The 24,807-nt window shown below is 38.8% G+C and overlaps 3 protein-coding genes across 3 annotated transcripts; all 3 read left to right on the forward strand.

Annotated features, from left to right (window-relative positions):
- Positions 1 to 2,745: 2,745 nt before the first annotated feature.
- Positions 2,746 to 5,616, forward strand: si:ch211-132p1.2 (proteinase-activated receptor 4). The gene is made up of 2 exons (XM_067380821.1): positions 2,746 to 2,946; positions 3,721 to 5,616. Exons 1-2 carry the CDS (start codon positions 2,844 to 2,846, stop codon positions 4,722 to 4,724), a joined length of 1,107 nt encoding a protein of 368 aa, XP_067236922.1. The 5' UTR covers positions 2,746 to 2,843; the 3' UTR covers positions 4,725 to 5,616.
- Positions 5,617 to 14,554: 8,938 nt separating this feature from the next.
- LOC137016949 (leukocyte cell-derived chemotaxin-2-like) lies at positions 14,555 to 17,424 on the forward strand. Its single transcript, XM_067380827.1, has 5 exons — positions 14,555 to 14,671; positions 15,058 to 15,090; positions 15,179 to 15,269; positions 15,736 to 15,881; positions 16,068 to 17,424. The coding sequence occupies exons 1-5, from the start codon at positions 14,632 to 14,634 to the stop codon at positions 16,232 to 16,234; spliced, it is 477 nt and encodes a 158-aa protein (XP_067236928.1). The 5' UTR covers positions 14,555 to 14,631; the 3' UTR covers positions 16,235 to 17,424.
- A 4,416-nt stretch (positions 17,425 to 21,840) lies between these two features.
- On the forward strand, positions 21,841 to 24,038 carry LOC137016963 (leukocyte cell-derived chemotaxin-2-like). Its single transcript, XM_067380829.1, has 5 exons — positions 21,841 to 22,058; positions 22,427 to 22,459; positions 22,563 to 22,653; positions 23,287 to 23,432; positions 23,566 to 24,038. Exons 1-5 carry the CDS (start codon positions 22,019 to 22,021, stop codon positions 23,730 to 23,732), a joined length of 477 nt encoding a protein of 158 aa, XP_067236930.1. The 5' UTR covers positions 21,841 to 22,018; the 3' UTR covers positions 23,733 to 24,038.
- Positions 24,039 to 24,807: the final 769 nt, after the last annotated feature.

Here is a 24,807-nt window from a genome sequence, read left to right on the forward strand (position 1 = left end):
ATGAGTCTTTTTTTTCTTTTTCTTTTTTTTTTGTCCAAAGGCCTTAATAATAATAAAAACAAAGATATGTCATGCAAGTTAAATATCTGATTTACAGATTGTGTATATTATTAATTATCCTGTTAATACTATAAGTGCATATAACATAAATCTACAAATCACCCTGAAAAATTTAATTATACATGCTTTATTGTTCATGCAAGACTGGATAAAGCATCAGCACATTTTTACACTACAATTCTACAAAAGATTCAAACATGCGCTGATTGGATGGTTTCTCTGTGAAAATCTCAAAACAGTCAGTAATCTCTGCTACTCTGTATTTAAACAAAGGAGACATATTTCTGTGCAAATCATCTCTGTATGCCCATACAGCTGAAAGCTTCAGGTTTGCATAGATATGACACAGTTTCATTGAATGTTCTGTATACCGTCTCAGGGGAAACATTAGAAGTGTTGTGCAGGCAGACCAAATCTGAGGTATATTAAGGTTCACAGAAGCATTTTGAAATTTGTATTTGTTGCGTCTGGAATCAGAGGCACAAAAAAAAAAAAAAAAAAAAATATTGTAACGCCATAAAGGTTCCCAGGTTTGGCAGACCCGTATAGTACATTAACATCATCTCCAAAACAAACATCAGACATCCTGTACATATCAAGTCGGTTTACTTCTGCACATGCAGATCACCATCTCCTCCAGCCTCCTGCATCTTCTCAGTGTGAAGATGATCACTTTCTCCAGCCTGATGGACCATAGTGTCAGCTGACTGACTTGGGTAAAGTTGGTTTTATATTCGCACATCCGTATTCAATAGCCTTGTTAATCACACTACATTGGACATTCAGTGGACATTCACAAGTAAATATGCCATTAAACAATACTTGCCTATTTTGATCGACTGTGAAAAATGTTATAAGTTGACAATCGTTGGTCGTCAATATCATGTCGCTGCTTAAAAATTCGCAAACATTAATTTATTGCATATTTATTGGAAAGTCTGAATTTATCAGAAGTCTGAATGTGCAAATATAAAACCAACTTTACCCAAGTAGCTGACTGGATTGTTTTTCCTTAGTGTCTGTGTGTGCATCTCAATCAGCTCTGAGCTCTTGAATCAGTATATTGTGTATACAAATTTTGTGACTGAGACCGTCCTGATCAGTGCCCTAACTAATGAACTAGGGAGCTGATTGAGACACAGCCTGTGTTTAATGCTGATGTGGCCTTAATGTAGGGAGGGATGGTGTCCAGTTGGGGTCAGTCTCCATAATCTTTAAGCAGGCTGATCTGCAATGAAATGAAAAGGTCCACAGACCACAGCTGTAAAAAGTAGTCAGAAAATTAGAATCAGTATATAGATACAGAGCAAAAATGTCGTACCTTAAGTATAAAAATGCTGTAGCAAAATTAAGAAAAATAAAATGTAGACATATTCAAGTAAAGGGATTCAGTTTAAATTGACTTGTTTCATAGCACATACAATCCAAAACAATGCGTTGCTATAACGTTTTCTACTTTAGAAAACAGAAACCTCTAACTTACCTTTGTGAAATGTAGAAAGCAAACATACTTGAATGGAGATATCTTGACGAAAGTGATGTTTTGCGTCTCACCGCGGCAACCCGTGCGATCCGGCGCCTCTGTTATTGCCTCTAACGTTACATACTCTCCGTACAGCCTTTTTTCAAGTAGGAAACCGACTAAATCTAATCTCGTAGTAAAGTTTTTGACATTTTCTATCGTGGGACATATTATTGCAGCTTTTCACACAACAAAAGTGTGCCATTTTTACAATGAAAAGTAGCCAAAGAAGAAACAACTCTGCACTGATACAGAGATTGTTTGGATACCTCAGAAATGGCGACGACACCCATAATGCACTTCGGTTTTCACGAGTGTGACGTCACCTGACAAAGACCGATTGCATGAACCGTGAAAGTCCGTAACGTGACGGTTCCGGGAAAATACCATTAACCAAAATTTATTCAGACACCTTGAACATTTAATTAATACACACTCTAAATGCTGGGTTAAAAACAACCCAAGTTGGGTTGAATATGGACAAACCCAGTAGGTTGTTTTAACCCATCTGTTTGTCCAACCTGCTGGGTAGTTTTAATTAACTCAACTATTGTTTAAAAATTACTGTATTGTCTGATTTTTAATTTCCAACCTTTTTTGGATTAATTTTAAGTCAGCCATGTAGTATTTTTTAAACAATAGCTGGGTTAAATAAAACTGCCCAGTATGCTGAGCAAACATTTAGCCGAACTGCTAACCGAAATTTTACCAAATTTTTAACAATTTTACCAAATTTGTATCAATTTTAGTCCTCTGTATTAAGAATTTTTGGGTATAATATGTGACAGTTTATTTTGCTATCCTCACTTACATAAATGAACTAGTGTCTTGCACCTACTAGTAAAAGTATACCATAATATACACACACACACACACACACACACACACACACACACACACACACACACACACACACACACACACACACACACACACACACACACACACAGTAACAACCTTAAAGTATTTCCATGAACTGAAGCAGGAGGGAAACGTGTAAACGGGAGATCACATCTGTTTATGCTCAGAAACTGAGAGAGGAACGACTGGGACTGAGAAACTCTTTGATTGGTCTAAATTCGTGGAGGCGGGGTGAGAAATCCCCCATGACAGCAAAACTATTAAAACAATTTTTCAACACAAATACTAAAGAGGGAGAGAGAGATAGAGTGTGTGTGTGTGTGTGTGTGTGTGTGAGAGAGAGGATAAACGGTAAAGAGATCGGTGTGAACCTTTATGTAAAGAAAAGTTTTTCAGCACCATGACATTTGTTTTTATTTCTCGATTGCTTTTTCTCCAAATCCTTCTAATTGTTCTTCATGTCTCATCAGCTTCAGAGGAGAATAGGTCCAACTTTTCTCCCAGTGAGTATATTCTCATTATATTTTTAACTTTAAGATTAACACCAACAACGTGTTTTGAGTGTCTGTGACTTGTGTGGGTGTGTTGACCAATTTTTTTTTTTTGTCTAAAATATAGGCTAAGAGGAAAGATTAGCTATGTACAGTAATCTAAATACTAGGCTACAATACGCGTCATTATTACTGAACATTTCTCATGATTTTCACATAATGTAGTTAAAAGATAATTTAGGTCAACACATTATACTAAAAAAGGTTGGGTGTAACGTGTGGTGCAGACATGCACAGACATGAGATTCAATCTTAACACATCTAGATTTTATCACATTCTTGCCTTACCGCTGAAAGTAAGCTACATAGAGTAAATAGATTAGATTGAATAATTAATAAAATTTGAGGGAACAGTTCACTCAAAATATAATCATCATTTACTAACCCTCATGTCCTATGGAAGCTCATTTTACCTAAAAAAAAAAAAAAAAAAAAAAAAAAAAAAAATCAAACTTATGACATAAAATGAGATACTAAGTCATAATTAAGAGATAAAAGGACAAAATTATGAGACAACAATTATGGCATAAAAGTCGACTTTGACATTTTATAAAATTTCAACTTCTTATGTTCAATTTGACATAAAAATCACAATAATGACATATAAAATAATGACATAAAAAGCCAAAAACAATTGGCATGAAAGTCAACATTTTGTGATTGTTTTCTGGGTGGACCTACATTGTGATTAAATGAGTAAGTCTTTTTGGTTATTCTGTCCCTCAGAGGGGAGGAGCCTTCCTTTGATCAATGATACCCTACTAGACCATCATAAGGAGCAGTTCCAGAGCTACAGGACTAAACTAGTGGTTCCTCTTCTCTGCCTCTTGGCCTTTTTCATCGGGCTTCCCACAAACACATTAGCCCTATGGGTGCTGGTCTTGCGAACCAAAAAGCTCCCTTCCACCATTTTGCTGATCAACCTCACCATCTGTGATCTCCTGCTACTGCTGGTGCTCCCCTTTCGTATTGTCTACCACTTCGTAGGCAACAACTGGACATTTGGAGAACCATTCTGTCGAATTGTAATGGCACTCTTCTATGGAAACATGTACGGCTCAGTAGTGTGTCTGGCATTGATTGCTGTGGATCGCTATGTAGCTCTTGTTCACCCTTTTGGTGCCAAGACACTTCGTAGTAACAAGAACTCAGTCTGTATGAGTGTTTTGGTTTGGATAGTAGTTGTTGCTGCTGCTGTGCCTCTGTTAGCCTCAAAACAGTCTTATGAGATAAAAAGCCTTTCAATAACAACCTGCCATGATGCACTGCCTCCAGAACAGCAAGAAAAGTACTCCCTGCCGTACTTTGCTACTCTCTTCTCCCTCTGCTTCCTGGTTCCACTACTGGTTGTGCTGTTCTGCTATTCTGCAGTGTTACGTACCCTTATGGCTGAAGGCCAGCGTTTTGCTCATGCAGTTAGAGTGACTGTGCTGATGTTGATGGTTTTTATTGCTTGCCTGTTGCCTAGCAACATTCTCATGCTGTTGCATTACTCCAAATTGGACTTCGCTAATAATCACCTCTATGTTCCGTACCTGATCACTTTGTCTCTCAGCACCTTCAACAGCTGCATTGATCCTTTCATTTTTTATTATGTGTCTAAGGATTTCCGAAAGAGGTTATGGGAGGTTCTCAAGTGTTCTGGGTCTGATTCGGAGTCCTCCTCTGAATCTAAGACAAAAATGACCTTACTATCAAAGATGAGCAGGACTGAAGGATCTTTAAATTGAGAAACAGCTTGATCGTGAGGTTAGCATAACAGTTATGGAAATCAGAAGATACTAGAACTCAACAATTCTAGGCTGTATTGAATGACTAATATATAGAGTGAGTGTCTGTCTATGTGTCCATCCATCTGTCAGTCTGCTTATCCATGAATATAGCTTAAGATTACTTTGAACAGGAAAAACTGGAATGAGGAGATATTAATTCCCTTTCCTCCTTCTCCTCCTCCTTTAGTCATTATAGTGATACAGGAGACAAATCCAGGGGGCAGTCTGATCTATTGCTTGAAAGATTCACCAAAATTAGGGTAGAATTTTTGAATATTTAATATTGGATATTATATTATATTATATTATATATTTAAGTAATAAAGGATGTGTCTATTAAAATAAATTAAATGTGGAATATGTAACTAACTTGTTTAACTGTGAACTAAAAACTGAATACATTTCATGGATTCAAACAGTGGAAGGTAAATTAATGAATTATACAGGATAGTGGACATGTTACCATACAATTGTGCCATATAGTATAAACCATTTAATAGCAAATGCTTTTTATGAGCTGTTTTCTGCAATAGAAGCATGCATGACAATAATAGTTTCTTTGTCTATGTGAATAGCTGTGAATAGGAAGTACAGAACCACATCACATCCGCAACCATATCTAGCTCATATGTCAAGAATGCTTATTGTTTCGTTTTTTTTTTTTTTAATCATGACATTTGCTATGGATATGACAACCAAAATGTATTTTTAAATGTATATTTGAACAGCATTGTTTTGTAATATAAAGCCTGAATATTCTATTCTTGTGAAATGTTTTTCTTTCAAGATAGTATTCTTTCTCTTCAATTACCTTTATATGTCAACATTAAAATTACATTAAATGCACTGATGACCCAATATTTCATGATTGTGTAGTCTTACCGTTATTGACATGCTCCTTCTGAACTTACATTTAGTACTCCATTTAGTGGACAATACTGATCTCTAGTGGAGACATTTAAATACCTTGATATGACTGAGAATTAATTGAAAAACTATATCACACATTGTAAATATTATATTGCAGGATTTGAGCCTATGATCAAAAATATTTATTTTTATTGGATAGTGATGGAGCGCAACTGTATGAAAATAAATTGTAAAATAAGTTTTAATTACAAATCATGTAAACATCAAGGCAGATAAAGGGTCTTTCACCCCACATTTGAGGGTGGCTATAAGCATATAATGTAGATATTGTATGTCCATCACAGACATAATAGAATGATAAAGCATGAACCTCTGGGTTTAAGTAAGAAATGTTACTTTATATGCTTTTTTAAAAATGTACTAATGGTAAAGATATAAACTGGCAAAGATTTTATATACATTACAGATAAGTGTATGTCTGATTTGTAAGACCACAGTTAATGTGCCCTAGATTGACTCAACAACAAACGGTCCTTTGATTTCAATCTTCCTCCTGCCTTTGTGTTTGAACTGTCTTTCTGCATTCTGGTTTGTCCGGTCACTGCTGAAAGCAGCAGAAACAGAAAAGGAGAAACATGAAATATCCGGCCATAACAAAACTGACTGTTGAACCGATTCTGTGCTGTGGTTTATTTGCAAATCAGACTGCAATAATTCAACAGCACATTGTTCAACAGTACATTAGCTTCTTTAATGATACATTACAGCCTTTAGACACGCTCCACAAACTCCTAATAAAAGTGTATTTTGTTCACTTGATTTCCCACATTCAGTGGTTTAGAAATGTTGTTATTTTACGGTAGTCAACATTTGATGTGGATCAAAGTTGTCCTAAGAACTAAGTTGTCCAAAGAAGAAGGTTTTAGGACAACTTTGATGAAAGGTTTTGATCCACTTCAAATGTTGACTACTATATATTGATTTAAGAATAACACATGGACAGACTTCATTTGCTTTTAGCAAATGCTCATTGGTAAACACTGGGAAATTCCCCAGAAGCATTCTGTCAAGGGTTTATATTTACTTTAAATGGCTCATGAATTGAGAAATCAAAATTTACTTGATCTTTTGACATATAAGTGGTCATTGTACTATAAAAGTGGTCAAGTACTATAAAAATGTCATGCAAGTTTCAGAACTCAAAACTGCCTTGTTAGTCCAAAAACAACTTTTATTGAAACCTGAAAGTTCTCAAAATGACTCGTTTTGGATTTTGTCTCAGCATGATGTCATTTAGTAGTAAATGCGAGAGATGCACAGTGATGCCAACTTTTTGCAACAAGCAACAAATTTAGCAACTTTTAAAATTTATTTGAGGATTTTATCAACTTTCCAAAAGTTGCTAACTCAAACAGGAACAGGGAAACCTAAAACACAACGAAACTAAACATAACCTTTACATTACATCCCCCTCCCGGAAGGTGCATCCTCGCACTGTAGCAATAAACAAAGACCAACAGAGGAGGAAGGGTCTTTTCTTCTTAGTAAGCCATAATGACCACTGACGAATTAAAATAAACTGTTTACTGAAGTTTATGAACAGGATTACACAGATGCAGCACACACACATTGAATCAGTCACATTTCTTTCTTACTGCGTGCTCTCACTTGCTCACTTTGCATTATGGGTAGACTTTTCTTAAAGCTGAACAACCTAATATATGACAATTTAAACGTCTAATCTTCTATCTGTCATTATCAATTACAATTAATAAAAAATTATGTTATTGCTATTATTACTCTAATTAATTCACAACACTGGGAGGAGCTGACAGAGGGAAACACCATGGAGGAGATGATCGAGGGAGGAACCACCCACATGGAAAGAACCTATATGTGGATATATGCGCATATATGAAACCTATATGCAGTGTATATGCACATATATGATGATATATATGCTGCATATATGTGCATATACAGGAAATATAGGTCTCCTGTATTGCTTCTTCATATCCACATATAAGCCCTATACATACAAGATATGTCTTCTATATAGCTAATGGCAGGATCTGGTCATTTTGTAGCTCATATCTCATTTTTGACTGTCATACATGATGCAGCTCATATTTTCTATTATCAAGGCAAAAACTAAGAATTAACGAAAAAAATGATGCAAGGACTTATGTACGTGCGAACACGTGAAATTGGTATCACATGTAATTGGCATGTTATGGAATTTAACTATGGCAATATATTAACATGATATCCCACATGGAAAAAACCTATATAAACATATATGTTTCAATATAGGTTTTGATATAGGTTTTTAATATATGTGACATATATAAAATTGGCAATTTTCCTATATTATATGTACATATATGTGTACATATGTGTGCAAACTTCCTGCTGGGCTTGAGCCACTGGACAAAGTTAGGCTCAGTTTCTGTGGTGGGTGTGGGATGGGTCTGCGGTGGGCCTAAGCAGGTTGTCCATGATGGGTGTGGTAGACTGCTAGCTGGGCTCTGGGTCCAGAGTGAGTGTGACGATTGAGTGACTAGCAAATTCCTCCTCCACCTTACCCACAGTAAACAAGGATCCACATTTAATGAGCACCAGATCTACAAAATCAATAAATTGTCTTTGAGGACCATCAGCGGGCAGGGGAACAAGTTGTTTGATGTTGGGATTTAAACCGGTCCAAAAAAATTAAATAAGTGCACTGTCAGGGTAGTGTGTAATATGGGCAAGTCCAAAAACTCACTTCCTCACGTCTTTGAGGGAGTGATTCTCCTGGGTGAGGAGGATGAGGCGAACAGCAGGCATATCCGTTATTTATCTCTTCTAGGTCCAGTGTTCTGTCACATGCAGGCAATGTGAAGGCAAGGATAGCAACTGTCATAAATTTATTATCAAAAACAAAGAAGGCAATAAGAAGGCATAAGAACAGTCCACAGGAGAAAAAAACAACAGAACAGCTTTACAAAAGCAAAGATAATACTGGACAATGAGTAGAAATAAACAGAGGGCTTAAATACAAAGGGGAAAACAAACTGAACAAGAAACAGGTGGACAAAGCCATCAGTAACCATGGTAACAAATAATGAATGAGAACTCAGGCAAACAGGAAAAGCCCTTACAAAAGATTACTGCAGTTCCCTTTCGTGGGAACTATCGACGCTGCGTGAAACGCATTGGGAACCTTCTGCGTGATATCGTCATTGAAGCACTCCTGTATCCAACCAATCGTGTAACGAGACGTCAGAGATGGGTGACGTCACGGACCAGGAAACTATAAAGCATGCCCGGCTGCAGAGAACACTAGCTTCTGCTATCTTCAGCAAGCGCTCCATGTTATCCCGTGAGTCTTATTTAGTGTTTGTCTGTCTTATTATCATCCCTGATTTCACTCTTTGTCTGAGGACAAGAGTTTCAGCAACACTTGTGTATATTGTTACCGCTGTCTGTGCGTCTTATTTAGTGTTTGTTTGTCATCTCTTTGTCTGAGGACAAGAGTTCCACAACACTGTACATATACACAAAAAAGACACGATATATATATAAATAATGGCGGAAGGCAAACAGTTCAGGAAGTGTGCGTCTCCCTGCACTCGATTTATTCCTGACGGGGACACTCACGATATGTGTGTAGTTTGCCTGGGGGTTGAGCACGCGCAGGCAGCTCTCGAGGGAGCTGTCTGCGTGCACTGTGAGAAGCTCACCCTTAGAGTGTTGAGATCTCGCCGGGCACTCTTTGACAAGAGAGAGGGTGCCTCGGTCGGTGTTCCCCGCGGATCGGGTCCCGCTGCTGCTGAGGCGGAGCGGAGACTCCATTCGTGGGGTTCACAGATGGATCTGGCAGCGGGGGTTGAGACGGGCTCCGCCCTATCTCTCCCCTTAGCTGCCAGACCCAATGTCTCTCCTGCCGTGGTGGAAGCACGCCCTGCGGTTTCTTCCCCTCGGGGAGAGACATCGGCGCTTCATCTATCTTCATCTGAGGATGTTGATGTGATGAGCGTCGACGCAGGGGAAGAGGGACCGCCATTCTCTTCCCCCGCATATGAGGAGCTCTTAGGGGTAGTGACCAGAGCTGTAGACAAGTTAAATATCAGTTGGCCTGAAACAGAGCGGGGAGACTTAAAACAGAAAAGTAAGCTTGATGAACGCTTTCTCCCCGCACATTCACTACCCCAGCGTCGGTGCTTACCGTTCTTCCCGGATCTACACACTGAGGTGTCTAGGTCCTGGAATAGACCAGTACAACATCGAGTGTTCAGCCCCCAGACTTCACTCTATAGTAACATCGTGGGGCTGAAACAGCATGGTTACGCGGCGATGCCCCGGGTTGAAGAGACGCTCGCGGGCTATCTCTCGCCTGAGTCGGCATCGTCCCTGAAAGCACCGACGCTGCCCACCAAGCCCCTTAAAACCACATCCAACTTGGTGGGCAAAGCATATGCGGCGGCAGGTCAGGCAGCAGCGTGTCTCCATACTATGGCGCTGCTGCAGGCTTACCAAGCCGACCTGCTGGGGGAAATTGATACCAGCAGGGAGGCCACATTTGAGTGCATCCAGGAACTGCGTATGGCGACAGACCTGGCTCTCCGTGCCACTAAGGAGACGGCCAATGAGGTGGGCCGTTCTATGGCAGCCCTGGTGGCCACGGAGAGGCACTTGTGGCTGAACCTCTCAGACATAAGGGACAGAGACAAAGCTGCCCTTATGGATGCGCCGCTGTCTCCTGCGGGCCTCTTCGGCGACGCAGTTACAACTGTCGTCGAGAGGTTCCAGGAGACCAAGAAACAATCTGCGGCGTTTCAGAGGTTCTTCCCCCGCCGGTCTAAAGTCCCCGCCGAGACTGTTGAACGGGAGCAGTCTCGGCCCGCAACGAGCTCCTCAGCGCACCACAGAGCGCAACAAAAAATAAGTGTGGCCGCCCGTGCTCCCCCACGTAGATTCTGGGGACAGGGGCGAGCCGCACAACAGAAGCCTTCCCACGCCAAGACGGACCTGCGGGCCGTCATTGTGGCGCGGAAGGCTTCTAAAAAGCGGTCCTGATATCTGTGGGTCAGGACCCAGGAGGGTGGCCCCCGTCTGGAGGAAGCCTGGTGTTAACACATCTGACACCCGCTTCCCTCCAGCGCCCTCCGGGGACCTCGCCATATCTATCATCCAGTGTGCTTCAGGTCCCCGCCGACCTTCCGAGGAAGGTCGGCCCTCACTTGATTCGGCTGACCTCTGCCGGCGTGCCGTTTCAGAGCGCAGAGCCAAGTGCTCAAAAAACACCAGAGACCAGTCTCGAGAGGCTGGTTCCCTTAGTAGATTTTCTAGAAGAATGGAAAACTCTACCGAATATATCAAATTGGGTGCTGCTCATGATAGAAAAGGGTTACAAAATACAGTTCGGGTCTCACCCGCCCAGATTCAACGGGGTCCTTCCCACAGTGGTGACCCCCGAGCAGTCTCTGGTTATGGAACAGGAAGTCATGACACTTTTGCAGAAAGGAGCTATAGAAAGGGTTCCTCCTCCCAGCAAGCTGTCGGGTTTTTACAGCCGTTACTTCATAGTTCCAAAGAAGGATGGAGGACTTCGTCCTATCATAGATTTACGTGTGTTAAATCGATCTGTACAAAAACTAAAATTCAAGATGCTTACACTCAAACAGATCATTCCCCAAATCAGGTCCGAGGACTGGTTTGTGACGATAGACCTGAAAGATGCATACTTTCATGTGTCCATCCATCCTTCTCACTGGAAGTTCCTCAGGTTTGCTTTCGGGGGCGAAGCTTACCAATACAAGGTTCTTCCGTTTGGCCTATCTTTATCACCCCGCACATTCACGAAGTGCGTGGATGCAGCCCTGGCTCCATTAAGCTCCAGGGCATTCGCATACTGAATTACATCGACGATTGGTTGATCCTAGCTCACTCAGAGCAACAAGCAGTTCAACATTGAGATGCTGTTCTGGCTCACATGAAAAGGCTTGGGCTGAGGCTCAATGCCAAGAAGAGTGTACTGATACCAGCTCAGATCACCAACTATCTAGGTGTTATGTGGGACTCCACAACAATGCGGGCACGTCTGACTCCTGCCCGTGTGAGCTCTGTTCTGTCAACCGTAAAAGGGGTGAAGTTAGGCCAGTCTCTTACTGTGAAACAGTTTCAGAAACTGTTAGGTCTAATGGCAGCTGCATCCAACATAATTCCCTTTGGCCTCCTGCACATGAGACCTCTACAGTGGTGGCTCAGGACCAGGGGGTTCTCCCCGAGGGGGAACCCTTTTCGAATGATCAAAGTCACACGGCGATGCCTTCGTGCCCTAACTATGTGGAAAGACCCCTGGTTCCTGTCCCAGGGTCCCGTGTTGGGAACCTCTGGTTGTCGTGCAATGCTTACAACAGACGCTTCCCTCACGGGCTGGGGAGCGATCATGAACGGTCGCTCAGCCCAAGGTCTTTGGGAAGACAATCATCTCTCCTGGCACATAAATCGGCTGGAGATGATGGCGGTGTTTCTAGCACTAAAACACTTCCTCCCAGACCTGAGAGACTACCATGTGCTGGTCCGCACAGACAATATGTCAGTGGTCTCTTATATAAATCATCAGGGGGGCCTACGGTCTCGCCAACTAAATTACTTGGCCCGTTGGATCCTCCTGTGGTCTCAGGGGAAGCTGCTTTCGTTGAAGGCAGCTTATATCCCCGGGAGTCAGAATGTGGGGGCAGACGCCCTGTCGAGGCAGGGGCCGAGGCCCGGGGAGTGGAGACTCCACCCAGAAGTGGTGGATCTCATTTGGAAAAATTTCGGTCAGGCACAAGTAGACCTGTTTGCTTCGGGAGAATCAACCCAGTGTCCACTCTGGTACTCCCTCACACATCCAGCACCCCTGGGTTTGGATGCCATGGTACAGACGTGGCCGAGGCTACGTCTGTATGCTTTTCCCCCGTTCGCTCTGCTCCCACGAGTCCTGGAGAAAGTACGCCAAGAAGGGGTCAGCCTAATACTGGTGGCCCCGCACTGGCCGACCCGAATATGGTTCTCGGACTTGGTGTCCATGATAGATGGCTCTCCAATGGAGCTTCCCTTAAGGCCAGATCTCTTATCTCAGGCGGGCGGCACGATAGTACATCCCCGCCCAGAACTATGGAAACTGTGGGCCTGGCCTCTGAGGGGGCCAGGTTCATAGAGGCTGGTCTCTCAACTGAGGTTGTTGAGACCATATTTAGCTCCAGGGCTCCCTCCACGAGGAAGCTTTATTCCTATAAATGGAATCTATTCTCTACTTGGTGTAGACGACATGAAATAGACCCTTTTCATGCTCCAATAAGCTCTGTGCTATGCTTTCTCCAAGAAAAATTCTCAGAAGGCCTATCTTACTCAACCTTGAAGGTTTATGTTGCGGCTATATCAGCCTACCATGTTGGGGGGGATTCCTCGGTGGGTCGAGACCCCCTTGTGTCACGCTTCCTCCGTGGTACACTGAGGTTGAGGCCTCCAGTGCGCACAAGGACCCCGGCTTGGGACTTATCAGTGGTTCTACAAGGGTTAGTCGAGGCTCCCTTTGAACCTGTGGCGGAAAACAGAGCAACTGTTCGTCTGTTACGGCTCCCCTAATAAAGGGGGACCGGCGTCCAAGCAGAGAATGAGTAAGTGGGTGGTCGAGGCCATCTCACTAGCATACAAAGCGGCCGGACAGGCCTCTCCATTTAATGTCCGTGCTCATTCCACAAGGGGTATGGCGGCGTCAAGAGCTTTGATGTCGGGCGTCTCTATGAGTGACGTTTGTGACGCAGCTGGATGGTCAAGCCAGCATACGTTTATCAGATATTACAACCTTGATGTAGGCTCCACTCCGGGCTCCTCCGTACTCTCGAGCTAACATGAACAAGCACTTGAAGTACGGCACAGTTGGGATTGCGTTCCCAATGCGTTTCATGCAGCGTCGATAGTTCCCACGAAAGGGAACGTCTCGGGTTACAGATGTAACCCTGGTTCCCTGAGTAAGGGAACGAGACGCTGCGTCTCTTTCCGTACCCCTGCATGCTTGCGAGTGCTTGCTTCAGATTTACCACAGAAGCTAGTGTTCTCTGCAGCCGGGCATGCTTTATAGTTTCCTGGTCCGTGACGTCACCCGTCTCTGACGTCTCGTTACACGATTGGTTGGATACAGGAGTGCTTCAATGACAATATCATGCAGAAGGTTCCCAATGCGTTTCACGCAGCGTCTCGTTCCCTTACTCAGGGAACCAGGGTTACATCTGTAACCCGAGACGTTTTTACATATAGAAAACTGTCACCCTGTCATAGAAGTGGCCATTTACTTCCAAGTCTTGAATGTGGCATGTCCATCAAAACTGAAAACAGGATAGAACATTGTCTATTGCCTTTAAATAAGGAGGTTCTTTTGATGTAAAAATCTAACAATACAAGTGGACCTCAGAGAATATCTGAATATTTTTTAAAAAGGCATTTAATGACTCCTTTAAACATTGATAAAGACTCAGTATGTTCTACATGTGTTCATAAATACTAGTGGTGAGGCCTATTTAATAGATTTTGACTGGTAAATATCCAAATGCATAGCCAAAGTATCACTTTTAGAGTGCATTTGAGATTTTATCATTTTTTATCATTTTTAAAATTATATTTGCACTGTGGTTGCACAATGTGCGTTAACTGAAAACCAAGCAAAATAATATCCCATGAGAAAAACTAAAATGGTCAGTGATTGTGAGAGTTTAATTTACATTTTATGTTTTACACTGGCTTATTTTCACTGCAGCAGAAAATTATATTTAAAAATTGGACTCTTGGTCTGTTGTCCCTATTTTGGTGGTTACTTATGCAATTGTGTTTGCAACATGTATGTGTGTTGAAATTGGAATTTCCCCATGACCCCAGCTGAAATATAAAAACTCACAGTTAAAGTAGCCATACAGATTGTGCACGACAGCGGAGAAAGAAACATCTGAAAACAAACACGTATATCATCATGAGACTTTACATCCTTCTCAGTTTTCTGCTTTTGGCTGGTGAGAAATTACAATTTAACTTAATTCATCATCGCTTGCAATTTTATTCTAAAACTTGTAAAGGAGGAAGATAAGAAAACATTGAGTCTAATGCACAAATGAAGCACAATTAATTTTGACAATGTTCATGTTCTAAAATGTACATTTATTTTAATTACATGTAATTACATTTAAATCTAAATTTTGAGTTTTATTGTTAACATTTTTAAATTTGATGGATTTACTGATTTTTTTGGTGGTGTTATTTAAAAACACTGAAAAGAATAAAAAACATGCAAAGTAAACCTTGCAAAAACAATCCAAAAAAATATATATATTTTTATATATCAATTATTATTAAAATATATTAATTCTGCAAATTAAAGTCAAATGTGTCTCTTTTTCAGTGAGTTGCAGCTCTTGTGTTGATGCTAGCCAAGGTATGTAATGTAAATGAAGAAAAAGACAAACAGGAAGACAACTATGAGTTAAAACAGAGATGAGTTAAAAAATCTTTTCATTTCACAGTGAAATTTGGCACCCTCTGCAGAGGTAACCCAAGTAACCATAATAGAGGATGTGATAAAAAGTATGGCTGTGGAAACTATGGAGCCAGCCGGTAAATTGTGTTTTCTTCTGACTGTCTGTATATAAAGCTCTATTTCTCATGCAAATTTTGTTTTATCTGACTTCTCCTCGTAGCTCTTCCCAGAAGTCACTGATGACACATTTAACAGATAACACATTTGTACTGTATTGTGACATATTGATATCATTCCTTTGTTTTGAATGTGTTTCCACACAAATTTGACACACCCAACAACTCAACTTAACAAATTATCTAATTTTGTACCACCATAATAAAATAAAATGAATAAAATCCATAATTAATTATTCACTCTCATGTTGTTTACAACCTGTAGACCTTCTTTCTTTCATAAGAAACATAGAAGATATTTCGCAGACTGACCAGACTGCTTGTTTCGATTTATAAATTCTATATAAATTTTGGTTACAGGAGTAAATGATGACAGGAATTACATTTTTTTGGTGTACTATTTTTATTATGTGTGTTTGTGCTGCAGTGGGAATCGGAAACATATGGGTCTTGACATTGTGTGTGCTGATGGAGACACAGTTGTTGCTCCATTTGATGTGAAGCTGAATGGCAAAGCTGCACCATACATAAAGAACAATGCTATCAATGATGGCATTAACTTGAGCGGAGAAGGTACCAAATGTTAAATATTCTAAAGCATGAATAGCAATGTAGCAAAAGTTTCTTTTAGAGACCATACCATGTTTGTGGAAAATAATGTGATTGCTTGATAAAATACTACTACTAATAATAATAATACAGGACATGTGGAATAAGATTTAAGTATAACCTTACAATAATCTTATATCTGTTTGGCAGGTCTCTGCTTCAAGCTGTTCTACGTTAAGCCAGACCGTTACACTGGGACACTGAAAAAAGGGCAGAAGATCGGAAGTCTGCTCCCAATGCAGAGCGTTTATCCTGGCATCACTTCCCATGTTCATGTTCAAATGTGTGATAAATCAGATCCCACAAAGTACTTCTAATGCTGATGGAGTTGATGACCACCTGCAACTATCAAACCACTTCAGAATCTTCTGCCATTTATATCAGCTTTATTTCTTCATGCTGTTGCCCAGCACTTTGCAGTCTAACAATACATTTTTGAAGACTATGTTCTCAGTGTTACATGTAGTGCCTCATAGCATATAAATCATAATTTTTTGAGACTCTGGCTTATTTACAAAGAAATACAAAACAGTTATGCAGTAATGAATGTTCTAATGAATGTCCATGTTTAGTTTGACCAGCTTTTATGTTTTATGTCTTTTTGTCTCTATTCTTGACTCTTTGTAGCTACAATTAAAGTGTTAGTTCACCCAAAAATGAAAATTCTCTCATAATTTACTCACACTCATGTCATTCTAAGATTTCCGTTCATCTTCGGAACACAAATGAAGATCTTTTTGATGAAATTTGAGAGATTTCTGTCCTTCCATTGACAGTCTACACAACTACCGCTTCGACGTTTCAAAAAGTTTATAAGATCATAAAACTAATCTGTTTTATGAACTGAGTGGTTTAGTCCAAATCTTCTGAAAAGACACGATCTCTATGTAAATAAAGCCTACATTCAGTCTGTTCATCATAAAAAGTGATTTGGACTAAACCGCTCGATTCATATGCATTAGTTTTACAATATCTTTATGAATTTTTTGAAGCGTTAAAGTAGTATTCGCATAGATGGTCAAAGGAGGGACAGAGAGCTCTCAGGTTTCAGAAAAATATCTTTGCTTGTGTTCTGAAGATCAACAAAAATCTTTGGAATGGGTTTGGAATGACATGAGGGTGAGTAAATTATGACATTTTATTTTTGAATCTTCAGAATTTTTGTTTAAACTAACCCTTACACATTTAGCTAACGTCCATTTTATACATCAGTGCAGAAAAGCACAGAGAGAGAGATCCTCTGATAGTCCTTGAGTGCACGGTCAAACAGTGTGCAGCATTTGCGGTTTGAGTCACTGTGTCAGAGTGCATAGACACAGATAGCACAGATCTAAAAGGATGTGGCCAAAATGTCATAGATCAGTGTGACAAATAATGGCGTACATCTAGTCATAAAGTTGAGCATATACAATACAGTCCAAAAGTTTGGAACCACTAAGATTTTTAATGTTTTTAAAAGAAGTTTTGTCTGCTCACCAAGGCTACATTTATTTAATTAAAAATACGGTAAAAACAGTAATATTGTGAAATATTATTACAATTTAAAATAACTGTTTTCTATTTGAATATATTTGACAAAGTAATTTATTCCTGTGATGGCAAAGCTGAATTTTCAGTATCGTTACTCCAGTCTTTACTGTCACATGATCCTTCAGAAATCATTCCAATATGCTGATCTGCTGCTCAAGAAACATTTAATGTGTACAATTGTACAAAATATTTGCCATCACAGGAATAAATTACTTTGTGAAATATATTCAAATAGAAAACAGTTATTTTAAATTGTAATAATATTTCACAATATTACTGTTTTTACTGTATTTTTAATTAAATAAATGTAGCCTTGGTGAGCAGACGAAGCTTCTTTTAAAAACATTAAAAATCTTAGTGGTTCCAAACTTTTGGACTGTACTGTATATTTGAATGTAATTTTTCTTCTTACCATCCATGGCATTATATTAATTAATAGTGATTCAGCTAAGTATACACGCAACACATGTACATAATCACTGAGTATTTATTATGGGCATATTTTCTGTTGAATTTAAGAGCAGGCCATTGGATCTCAGATTAAATTACAGTACCATCAAGTGGTGAAGTGAATTTGGCCTGTTTTCTTTTATCATTTATCATTATCCCAGTGTCCTGATATGCTGCTGGATCATTTGTACTGGGAAAACCTCCCAATGTTCCTCATATTTCAAATAATGGCTACAATAGCTTTCCAATTAATCAGTGATGAGATTTATTTTTTATCATCACCAATATTATGCTCCCACATTCAGTATAAATTAAATTGTGGGTTTTGGTGATATCAGGATTGGCCACAGGAGGGAAGCAGAGAACATAGACGGGAACCAACTAGTGTCATGCATTAATATTTAATTTCCCCTGTTAAGCAGCTTGACAGGATTTTTCACATTCTACATTATGTTGTATTTTACAGTATTAGTCATTTCAGTACATAAAATCTATGCAAATGTTATCATATAATATTGCTTTCTTGAGATATTTAAATTTTTAAAGGGTTAGTTCACCCAAAAATGAAAATTATTTATTACTTACCCTCATGTCTTTCTACAGCCGTAGAACACAAATTAAGATATTTTTGATGAAATACGAAGGCTAACTCAGTGAGGCCTCTATTGCCAGCAATGTCATTGAACCTTTCAAGATCCAGGTTTAATATTATAAAGCAGCGAGAATACTTTTTGTCTGCCAAAAAACAAAATAATGACGTTTCAACAATATCTAGTGATGGATGATTTCAAAACATTGCTTCAAAGCTTTACGAATCTTTTGTTTCGAATCAGTGGTTCGGATTGTGTAAACGAAGCCTTATTTTCTTGAAATCACACTCCGAACCACTGATTCGAAACAAAAGATTTGTAAAGCTTTGAAGTAGTGTTTTGAAATCGCCCATCACTAGATATTGTTGAAAAGTCACTAGATATTGTTGAAATATTAAAAAATATTCTCATCGCTTTATAATATTAAGATAGAACCACTGTACTCACATGAACTGTTTTAAATTATGTCTTTAGTACATTTCTGGATCTTGAGAGGTTCAGTGACATTGCTGGCAATGAAGGCCTCACTGAGCCATCGGATTTCATCAAAATTATCTTAATTTGTGTTCAAAAGATGAACGAAGGTCTTACAGGTGTAGAACAACATGAGGGTGGGTAATAAATTACATTGTTTTCATATTTGGGTGAACCCTTTAATATTTTTAAAGATTTGCAATAGTATATTAAAATACACTACTTTAAATTTAAAGTGTTACAAAAAATTATTATTGCTGATAGTTTCTTTTAAAATGTATGCATTTGTAATACTAAGCAAGTAGAAAAAATGCAATATAAAATAAAAATGGTAACAATACTTATTAAAAATCAAATATATTTGAAAAGTACTGTAAATTTTGAGCCGTGCCACATAGAACCTGGGGACACTCCAAGTACAATATGTGTGGCACCTAGCTTGTGTTTATCATCGGCAGCATTCTTCCGTGTTGTCATGTTTTGTGTGGACATACAGTCTGTGAGAACTCTCTTTGTTTGCCTGTGCTTTATCACATTTTGTGTGAACATGGCTTTAGCTATGTTTGTATGTATGTGCAATGTGTTCTATTGTCTCAACCCTGCCCTTCTTGTTATCTGATTACTGGTTCATTTGTCCCATAAAGTGTGCTGTGGGGTTTAAAGTTCAACATCTGACTTGAATGAACTAATATGTCTGGCCTAACGCAGTTCCATAAAGGTTATTTGAAGTTCACAAAATCTACTAATTTGAACCAGGTTCAAGTAGTCAATATAATTGTATGTACACACTATTCTTAAACATTCTTATTTTACAAATACAAAAAATACAAGTAAGATTTGCAGATCTTTAGAGGGTTTTAACAATGCTTGTTCAATGTATACCATAAACAATTATTGCACATGCAGATGTGGCCAGAGCAATAAACTGCAATGTCGGTAATGTAAGATGCCTAAGGCAGTGTTACAAGGAAACAGGAAAGACAGCTAATCAACCTTGCAGTGCCAAACCACATGTCAAGTCACCTTTAAACAGTGCTTTAAACAATACAGATTGTTTCAAAACAGCTTTACAGTGATAAATAGGAAAATGAATAAATGATGCAAACATGATTCAGTTCTACTGCAAAGCTGCTCTAAAAGACAATAGTGTAATTATTCAGCTAAAATCAGTTCAGTGTTGATTCAGTTTGGTTCAATAACTGTGCAATGTTCATCAATTATGGAATGAGTATAAAAAGCTGCTCTGCAGAAAACAGTTTTGTCATAATCTAAATTCAGTTCAACTTTACTTCTCATCCATTAGAGGCAGAATGTCAGATAGTGGATTCATATCATTCACAATATTAATCTTAAACTGACAGAGTGTGCCTGCTTCTTCAACAATGCTAGGAGGACTGTTCCAGAGTTTGGGCTCTAAATAGGAAAAGAGTCTACAGCCCACAATTCCCCCAGACATGTTTGAGAACTTGGAAATGCATTGAAGAGTGGGGTTATCTGGCAGGCAAACTGGCGAACGGCCATGAAGGCCGCCCGCTTTCCTATTCATGGCCATGGAGACCACCTCAAAGCTGCCAGATCACCCAACCACAGCAGCTGTCCCAGAGCCACCCGCTCTCCCAGTCACGGCCACCGAGGCTGTCACTGAGTTCATGAAAGACGTTCCAGAAGTCACTACCTACACCTTTCTCATTTTGCCAGCAGACTCTTCTCTGTTCGGCTTTTTTTTTTTTTTAATGGGTGATTTCCTGGAGCTTCGAGAATTAGCATGCTCCATCTCACTCATTGTGACAACTAACCTATGCCACTTCCACACCATACATGCATCAAAGTAGCCATATCAACTTTTCTGTATTTATAAATGTGGGGAGACATGCACAGGCAGGTGACATAGGTATGCAATTTGCTATCCTGTCGAGTCTAAAATATAAACACTTATAATATGCTTAGCATAGTGAATCATGGTAAGACAAAAATGCATTTTGGAAGAAGGATTAAAGATGTATGGACTCATGATTTAAATTTTGTTCATTTTGATCAAAAAAGTTATATGTACCTTTAAAAAAAAAAAAAATGTCTGTTCAGTCCCTAAAAGATGACACAATTTAGTTGCTTCTAAGTAATAAAAAGCAGTTGCAACAACAATTGCACCAATAAAATGAGCAACATTTTATGTTTTACTACCAACCTATATGTAATATCACAGTGGAATGTTTTCCTTTCAGGGAAAGGCACGTGAGTTCCTGAACATGATGGGATTCATTTAGCCTTGAATACTGCTCCGAAACAGTATCCGAGATAGTGTGGGTTTAGTGTGTGTCAAGGGCACTGAGCTTTGGCATTTTTAAGACCTGCAGAGCACTTACTTCCTGTTGCATGCACGTGCTCTCAAGTGGCAGAGTCTGTGTAGGGGAATTACAGTTAAGGCATATAAAGAGACAAAGTTAATCAGTTGAGTTTTCTGAAGACAAAGTTTTTCACACTTCCATATAAGCAATAGAAAATAAATAAAATAAGGTTCCAATAATAAAATTTGGATCCAGCCTCGAACTAATTTAGGATAGAGAACCATTAGTACTTATAGTCAGAAGGATAAGTAGGTTTATTTGGACAGGCCCCAAGTTTCATTGGCCAAATGTGTTGTTGTGTGCTGCGCACCCAGCTTATGTTTACCATCAACCGTGTGCTTTCATATTGTTGTGTTATGTTTACTGTAGCGTGCGGCACGTGCTAATTATCAGCCGAGTGCTTCCGTATTGTCATGTTTTTCTTCTTATCTGATTATTATTCATTCTTCTTATCTGATTATATTATCTGATTATTGGTTTATGTGCCCCACTTGCTCTCCCTTCTTATCCTTTCCTTCCCTATTTATTGTCCGTGTTCTCATTCTGGTGCCAGTTCGTCGTTGTTACTCATCCTGTGTGAACCTCTTTAGGTCATCCCATTATTTCCAGTCCTGTCCTGTCCTGCCGTGTCCAGGGTTTTCTACCTATCCAGCTGTGCTGGTGGATCCTGCATTTTAGAAGAAAGCATCTGAAAACAAACAGTTATAGCATCATGAGACTTTACATCCTTCTCGGTTTTCTGCTTTTGGCAGGTGAGAAATTACAATTTAACTTAAAGCACCATTGCCTGCAATTTTATTCTAATACTTAACTTGTAAATGCTTTGGCACATGTAAGAAGTCTATAGCACAAATGAAGCATATTTCATATTGAAAATGTTTATGTTCTAAAATTATTAAAAGAAAAAAGAGAACATTTTAAAAGAAAAAAAAAAAATTTTCATACACCACACGTTCTAGCAAACAAGAATGTGTATTAAGATTGTTACCATTTTTAAATTTGAAGTTTGATGTGTTGGAAAAGAGTAAACATGCAAATTAACATGCAAAGTGAACATTGCAAAAACATAAAAAACAGTAATTATGCAAATTAAAGTCTCAAATGTGTGTCTCTTTTTCAGTGTTTTGCAGCTCTCTTGTTGATGCTAGACAAGGTATGAAATATAAATGAAGAAAAAGACAAACAGACAGACAAATATAAAGACGAGAAACAAAGTAACACAGACATCAGTTAAAAAAAATCTCTTCATTTCACAGTGAAATTTGGCACCCTCTGCAGTCGTAACCCAAGTAATCATAAAAGAAGATGTGATGGAAAGTATGGCTGTGGACACTATGGAGCCAGCCGGTAAATTGTGTTTTCTTCTGACTGTCTGTATATAAAGCTCTATTTCTCAAGCAAATTTTGTTTTATCTGACTTTTCCTTGTAGCTCTTCCCAGAAGTCACTGATGACACATTTAGCAGATAACACATTTGTACTGGAGGGTGTGCTGTGACATACTGATATCATTCCTTTGTTTAGAGTGTATTTCCACACAAATTTGACACACCCAACATTACAAAATATCTTATTCTGCATCATACACTCTTCATAGAACCCTAGGGTTCTTGATTCAATTTTAATGATACCTTTATGGCAAACTGATTCTATAAAGTAGATAACATACTAATAAAATAAAACAAATTAAATCCATCATAATTTACTCACTCTCATGTTGTTTACATATGACCTTTCTATTTTGAAGACTGTCCAGACTGCTTTTTTCCCATACAATGGAATTTTTGGAAATTAAGGTGTACTACATGTACAATTGTCACAAGACTTAAAATAACAAATAAAAATCAGTGCATCATGTTTGAATGTATATTAAGATTTGATAGCTAGGAAGAAGACTTTTTATTTTATTTTGATCACAGGGAGTAAATGATGATTTAATTTTAAGGTTAATCTATTCTTATTATGTGTGTTTGTGCTGCAGTGGGAATCGGAAACATATGGGTCTTGACATTGTGTGTGCTGATGGAGACACAGTTGTTGCTCCATTTGATGTGAAGTTAAATGGCAGATCTAAACCATACTCACAGAACAACGCTATCAATGATGGCATTAACTTGAGCGGACAAGGTGTGTACCAAATATTGAATGTTCTAAAGCATGAATATCAATGTACAAAAAAATTAGAAAAAAAATACTACTTCTAATATAGGACTAATAAGGTTTTGTACATCAAAAGCATCTCATATGATCTGTTTGGCAGGTCTCTGCTTCAAGCTGTTCTACGTTAAGCCAGACCGTTACACTGGGACCCTAAAGAAAGGGCAGAGGATCGGACGTATGCTCCCAATGCAGAGGGTTTATCCTGGCATCACTTCTCATGTTCACGTTCAAATGTGTGACAGATCAGATCCCACCAAGTATTTCTGATGCTGATGTCGATGACCAAAATAATTTAAGGCACCTGTTACAAATTAAATTCAAAGTTAAAAATGATAATTTATTGATTTAATTAAAACTTTCAAGCTGCAAACATTATTTTTTTAGTTCTTTAGTTCATAATAATGTTGATCATTGCATTAACTTAATATTGTGTGTAATTTAAACTCAAATTTCTGTGTTAAGTGCTTGATTGATTGTTATGTTTTTGTTGAGCGAACATATTTTTTTTGTGTATATATCAGCTTTTTTTCTTCATGCTGGTGCCCAGCACGTGAACTAACAATAAAGTTTTTAAGACTATTATTGTATGTTCTCAGTGTTACATGTCGTAAATAGTGCCATTATAGCATATATTTTTTACTCTATTTATCAGACTAGAAAGAAATACAAAACACTGTCTGCTACTTGCACTGAAGTGAAGTGGCTGCATGCTCTAATGAATGTTCACGTTTACTTTGAGCTGACCTGCTTTTATTTTTTATGTTCTTTTGTGTAGTACTCTGATCTTTATTCTTGGCTCTTTGTAGCAACTATTTAGCTGTAGAAAAGTCCCTTTCAAAGAAACAACCTGAGGGTGAGTAAATGATGACAGAATTTTCATTTTTGGGTAAACTATCCTATTAAAGGTGCCATAGAATGCTTTTTTACAAGATGTAATATAAGTCTAAGGTGTCCCCTGAATGTGTCTGTGAAGTTTCAGCTTAAAAAAACCCATAGATTTTTTTTTATTCAGTTTTTTAACTGCCTACTTTGGGGCATAATTAAAGGTGCCATTGAACTTGTTTTACAAGATGTAATATAAGTCTAAGGTGTCCCCTGAATGTGTCTGTAAAGTTTCAGCTCAAAATACCCCATAGATTTTTTTTTTTTTTCATTTTTTTAACTGCCTATTTTGGGGCATCATTAACTATGCACCGATTCATGCTGCGGCCCCTTTAAATCCTCACGCTCCCCGCCCACGGAGCTCACGCTTGCCTTAAACAGCATAAAGTTCACACAGCTAATATAACCCTCAAAATGGATCTTTACAAAGTGTTCGTCATGCAGCCTCAGATCATGTGAG

This window comes from Chanodichthys erythropterus, chromosome 1 (assembly GCF_024489055.1).
Source record: "Chanodichthys erythropterus isolate Z2021 chromosome 1, ASM2448905v1, whole genome shotgun sequence".
Taxonomy (NCBI): Eukaryota; Metazoa; Chordata; class Actinopteri; order Cypriniformes; family Xenocyprididae; genus Chanodichthys; species Chanodichthys erythropterus.

Coding starts and splice junctions, on each gene's coding strand:
- LOC137016949 (XM_067380827.1), top strand. CDS start 14,632: ATGAGACTTTACATCCTTCTCAGTTTTCTGCTTTTGGCTG. Junction 15,270..15,735: donor GGAAACTATGGAGCCAGCCG/GTAAATTGTGTT, acceptor TTTGTGCTGCAG/TGGGAATCGGAAACATATGG. Junction 15,882..16,067: donor CATTAACTTGAGCGGAGAAG/GTACCAAATGTT, acceptor TCTGTTTGGCAG/GTCTCTGCTTCAAGCTGTTC.
- si:ch211-132p1.2 (XM_067380821.1), top strand. CDS start 2,844: ATGACATTTGTTTTTATTTCTCGATTGCTTTTTCTCCAAATCCTTCTA. Junction 2,947..3,720: donor TAGGTCCAACTTTTCTCCCA/GTGAGTATATTC, acceptor TCTGTCCCTCAG/AGGGGAGGAGCCTTCCTTTG.
- LOC137016963 (XM_067380829.1), top strand. CDS start 22,019: ATGAGACTTTACATCCTTCTCGGTTTTCTGCTTTTGGCAG. Junction 22,059..22,426: donor CGGTTTTCTGCTTTTGGCAG/GTGAGAAATTAC, acceptor TCTCTTTTTCAG/TGTTTTGCAGCTCTCTTGTT. Junction 22,654..23,286: donor GGACACTATGGAGCCAGCCG/GTAAATTGTGTT, acceptor TTTGTGCTGCAG/TGGGAATCGGAAACATATGG.